This window comes from Octopus bimaculoides, chromosome 7 (genome assembly GCF_001194135.2).
Source record: "Octopus bimaculoides isolate UCB-OBI-ISO-001 chromosome 7, ASM119413v2, whole genome shotgun sequence".
In the NCBI taxonomy this organism is placed as follows: Eukaryota; Metazoa; Mollusca; class Cephalopoda; order Octopoda; family Octopodidae; genus Octopus; species Octopus bimaculoides.
Genome location: NC_068987.1, coordinates 95,597,935 through 95,603,707, shown reverse-complemented (window position 1 = coordinate 95,603,707; position 5,773 = coordinate 95,597,935). Strand labels below are relative to the sequence as shown.

Below are 5,773 nucleotides of genomic sequence, written 5' to 3'. Positions count from 1 at the left end.
CTTAGTTCAACGATTTCATATTCGGGGCCAAGGCGTGCCTCGAGTAGAGGCATACGGTTGTGGCTAACAGCTTGAGCGGAATGAGCGCCACAAAGCTAACTTGCTCATGGTACATTGATGATGATGACAACCAGACCAGAACCCATGCCAGATCGGTCGTCGCCTAGTTTAACATAAAAAGAGTGGACAGGTCCCAATCTCACCAATTCAGAGAGGGCAATAGAAGACCGAGAGAAGTGACGACATCTGGTTGCAACGGCATCAACGAATGCTCCAGCGACCACGTCAAGGGATAGGAAAGAAGGAACCGTTTGGTAAATAATTGAGTCGTTTGTTACATTTTCATAACGGACCAATCACTAGTTCACGGCATTCATGAAGTCATGGATGTTAAGAGATTGTTTATATGACTCAGGTAGTGGGTATTATTGTTAGAACCAACCAATTTTTAGATTTTTTAATTTATTTATGCTTATATCTTTCGCGTCTATAATTTGGTGAAAAGGGAACACTCAATTGAATTTAGTAAGTACAATCGCTGTAAGGAATGGAAAATCTAGTGTTTTGGGTTTCTGCTAGTGTTTCGGGTTTCTGTGAGTAAGAGGGAGAAAGAGAACGAGAGAGGAAGGGAGAGAGGGAGAGAGAGAGAGAGAGAAAGAAAGAGAGAGAAGACATAATTTCTGCTGTGGGTAGTTAAGTAATGATAAAGAGTAGTGATGAAGGGTAGGATGAGTGTAGAAGCCGGAGATGTAAAGCGGGCCCGAAACCCAGTTAAAGACTATTCCATACGAACAAATGAATATTAATCAATGACCCAGACACTAACCTCACAAGTATTCAGTCAACTGAATCAACGACACAAAAAGGTGCAAGTAAATCCGCACATGGGTTGTTGTTTTACTTACCATTGCAAGCAACACGCCACAGTCGAATGTCATCAATTGCAATGTCATTTTGGTAATTCTTTTTGCGTACTCCTTGTATCACAATCTATTAACAAGACAAAATATCATAAATGCATGAGTGATTAATACATACGTATATGCATAAATGCATACATACATATATAATACATATCAACATTATATATACTAGCAGAAAGACAGCCCTCCGGGCGGTATTCTGCTAGTCACTCGATAATATTTCCACATTTGATTCCCAATTCTTATAATTTTTATGATATTTTAAGTTTAATTATTTTCGTGTATCATAGTGCACACTTGCTTAGTAAATATTACTTTCATTATTTTATCACAGTCATAATCTCTCTTTTTAAGCAAACGTCAAGGTAGTCCATCTACATTTAATGTGCCAAAAATTAGCAAAGATCACATAAAGATATTTTAATACTTATAGCGTATCCAATAGCCATAGCGACAAATTTACTTGAAAATTCTTTGATAATGACAGAAAGAAAATAAGTCATATGAGTTCGAAGCTTCAGTAAGTTTTAATAAGTTGTCCAATATAATTTATTTTCAGTATGTATAAATAATAAACTGAGGGCATTTACACAGCGAATTTAAGTAAACAAAATACCTGGTTTCCTCATCCGAAATAACGAAATAAAACTTGAAGCACTGCCTTTAGTCGTGTAAATCCCCAAGACTTATTCTTTGTAACCCTAGTACTTATTCTATCGGTCTCTTTAGCACCTGTATTTCAAAGGGTGAGCCTTGTCACATTCCGTCTCATGCTGAAGCTCCCTGAAAGCTACGTTAAAGGTACGCGTGTCTGTGAAGTGCTCAGTCCTTTGCACGCTAATTTCACGAGCAGGCTATTCCGTTGTTCGAATCAGCTGGAACCATCGTCATCGTGACCAACGGAGTGCCATTTTATAGGAATAGGTATGTCACCTGAAGAATTGAAACTTCATGTAAATTATGAGTCGGAAAAATTTTATTCAAAATGTTTAAAAGAGGAGAGAATATTTTCCATCAGGTTCAGGCAAGGCTGTGCGATATAAAGTCTGCTTTCCAACCACATGGTTTCAGGTTCAGTCCCACTGCGTGGTACATTGGGCTAGTGTATTGTGAGTTAATTTGGTAAACGTAAACTAAAAGAAGACCATCGTTCATATATATATATATATATATTGGGATTTTCTTTTCGTAATGAGATAAAAGACCAAAGCTGTGTATAATATAGAACATTTATAATGTTCTATTTATAAATGTTCTATATTATACACAACCTTGGTCTTTTATCTCATTACGAAAAGTAAATACTTATATTCACACGCTGATATATGACCTACGTTGGACCCCTTATTCGCATAACTACCGAATCTGGAGCTTGACTGTGGTCTATCCATAGCACTTACTCAGCATTACCTGAAACCTCTGGGTCTAATTGACACCACAATCGCTCATAACCTATATATATATATATATATATATATATATATATATATATATACACATATATATATGTGCGCGCGCGTGTGATACCTCTCACCTTCACTTGACAACTGGTATTAGTTTATTTACGTCCCCGTAACTTAGCGATTCGGTAAAAGAGGCCGACAGTATAAGTACCAGACTTTAAAAAGTAAATTTGCTGGAGTAAGACCCTTCAAAGGCAGTGCCCCCAATATGGTCATTAACTGGAACGATTAAAAATTTAAAAAAAAAAAGAGAAAAAGAAAAAGATACAGTGCCAAAAAGAGCATAAATATTTTTATATTACCTGAAACGATTCTGTTATGTTTTCCAGTTGAATCTTTACCTCGTGCCACTTATTTCCATGATCACCGGTCTCATTAAACAGAATCTTGGACTGATTCAAGTATTTACTTACTGGGCGCAAATACATCTGTAGAAAACCAGGTTCTGGAATAAATTGCAAGTGTTAAGAGGAAGAAAATGAGCAAAAATATAAATCTTGAAACCAAAATTTTATAATCTAATGTAATTTGATGGATCACAAAGGGCCGAGTCGATGGAATACCGAACCTTTGATTAAAAAGCTAACATTTAATATTTAATAACTTGATAAAACCCGCCAGTATTAAATAGCTGTATATGTAGTTATTCAACCTTAGGCAACTTTGAACGAGCAAACCTCTTATCAAAAGCATTCTGGCTGCAACCATTCCAATTTACTCTTTTTTTCCCTCCATGTTTACGATTTCAAGAGTGATATCAGAGAGCTTGACTGCTATATCTAGCAGGTCGAATGATCACATAGGGTCTTCCTCTTTGGCACGTATAACCTTACATTTCACATATGCATTAGATATATAAATTGGTGCTAAGTAAGTTGCGTTTACATACTACATACAATAGATTTTTATAATTGCTTTGTGTATAACTCACAACAACTGTATAATTAGCCAATATTTCATCGAATTGCAGCAGTACCATATTAAGAAACATCCCTTGAGCATCATTTGGCGTATATTTAGATGCATTTGGTTTACATTTAGATAATATGTATTAAGAACAATTGTTCAAGAGGTGAACCTTTCACTCCGTGGATCATAAAGCTTAGTTTTTTTTATATATATTTGAGAATGCGAGATTATAGGGAAATAATCTTGTAAGAACACGAGCAACTATTATTTAAATCTTGTTTTAAATATTTATCGTTGTTACACGTAAAATTACTTTTATAATTCATGAAGTGTATTTTCGAATACTATATTTAACGGTTTGTCAATTAAATGTGTTACTTCATCTGTAATATCTCCATGTCCAACAATCTAAGAACCATTGACGTACATGAACATGCAGTCAGTAGCAGATATCCAACAGACATGGTTTATTTCTAACATAAGCACAAGGTCTCATATTTTCAGAGAAGATATATTCGATTTAGATCAACCCCAGAAGGATGAAGGGCAAAGTTGATCATCCCAGGATTCGAAATCTGAAGATAACGAGGCGTAAATAATATCCGCTGGTTATTTTGTCCGATCCTCTATCAAATCTGCCAGTCCTTTGTCATACACAGCATATAAGAGAAGACCCTCTTCGGTTATGAATGACCATGGGATTGTACCTAGAAAGTTACCCTCTGAGGCACAAGTCCGGGCAAGGTTGCTTGTGGAAGGCCAGCAGTCACCCATGCATATCAGCCTCCCCTCTCCATACCACTGATGTTTTCCAAGGGAAAGGCAAAGGCCGATACGGCTTGGCATCAGTGACGTTGCAAGTCATTTCTGCAGCTGAGTGAACTGGAGCAACGTGAAATAAAGTATCTTGCTCAAGAACAACGCGCAGCCTGGTCCGGGAATCGAACTCATGACCTCAAGATCGTAAGCTCGACGCTTTAACCACTGAGCCATGCGCCTTCACACAGCATATATATATATATATATAAAGCATGTGTTCGTCGGTCAGCGTTGTCCATGCATCTACATGTGTATGTACATGCTTAGGCAAGTCTTTTCTTTGGAGAAGGCTGGCAATTGCCGATGCATACAAGTTTTCCCTCTTCGCGTTACCAGTGTCGTTGTAAGCATTGCTGACAAAAAACCGAGACAAATACCGCAAGACATACCACCCGACACTCTAGCAGGTCCCGCCAATCTACTCACCAAGTATTACAAGTTATTACAAATAAAGTAAATATGTACCTCTTGCTCCTTGGCACCACATATGGTACCAAAATTCAAAACACATTGTAGAGTTGGTTTCTACAAATAAAGGAGACAATAATCTCGCTTTGCTGTCAATTTTCCGAGTAGAGGCTTCCATGTACATGTAGTAACCTGTGAAATAAAATTTTACTTAAATTGATATACTTTCAGAAACAGTGACAATACTATGTGAATTGGTGCTATACATACATACATACATACATACATGCATACATTCTCATACACGCACACAAATCACACAAATAACATGAGTGAAAGTTGAGGTAAAGAGCTAACAAACAAACAAAACCATTTTACGCAAAGTTATACAAACAAAGGTACGTGCCTAAAAAGTGTACAAATATAAATAGAAAATAAAACAAAACAAAGGAGTGTACAATGAAGCTCAGTGCACCAAGTGAAGAACAAAAAAGAATTTGATGTTTCGAGTTATACTCTTTATCAAAGAAAAGAAAAAAGAATTGAAGAGGGGACTGAGGGGCAAAAGAAAGAGAAAAGAATATGTGATACCAAAAATATATCTGTTCACAGGGCAAGTTTCAAGTAGAATAAAAACCAGTACTTGGAATAACACGACCAGAAGTGGAGGCGCAGTCTGGGTCACAGTGACGTTAAATGGGGAAAGAGGGATGGAGTGAGAGAGAATATAAGGGAAGAGTGAGAGAGAGGGAAGAGAAAAAAGAGAGAAAGAGAGAACGTGAGAAGAATGAAGAGGGAGGAACTACCGAAGGAGAGAAAGTGAGAGGTGTAGTGGGAGCTCACGATACCGGTGTTCGTGGGTATGTTCGTGGCCATGTAGGATATGTAGGATATGCATGTAGGAAAAGAAGGAGACCTACGCACAATGTATTTGTATCATGTCTTATTGTGTGGTGGAATGTTTGAAGGGAAGTTTGCAGATTTGAGGTGAGATTATATATCAGTGTGCCTATGTAATTTGTGGTACGTTTAATATATATGGATAGATGGGATGGTGTATGTGCGATGAGAGTGTAAAAGTATGGTGTACTATGATTTGATACTTATGGAGAGATGGAATGCACTGTGGTAGGGTGACCACACTGTTTATATTCGAAGGTCGAAGTAGCCGAGGCGAAAGATGAGGCTTCGTTCTTTTTGTTAGCAAGATGCAGGGGATGGAAAATAGCACGTGTAAGTGTGCTGAAGTGG

The 5,773-nt window shown here is 37.4% G+C and overlaps 1 protein-coding gene across 1 annotated transcript in view; it reads right to left on the bottom strand.

The window, feature by feature from the left end:
- LOC106868852 (MAM and LDL-receptor class A domain-containing protein 2) overlaps positions 1–5,773 on the bottom strand; it is a 54,841-nt gene that overhangs the window by 4,012 nt on the left and 45,056 nt on the right. Inside the window, exons 5-7 of the mRNA XM_014914293.2 lie at positions 4,580–4,714; positions 2,689–2,831; positions 906–990 (exon numbers count right to left, since the gene is read on the bottom strand). Coding sequence (XP_014769779.1) covers positions 906–990; positions 2,689–2,831; positions 4,580–4,714 — 363 coding nt within the window. The remainder of the gene's footprint in view (positions 1–905; positions 991–2,688; positions 2,832–4,579; positions 4,715–5,773) is intronic.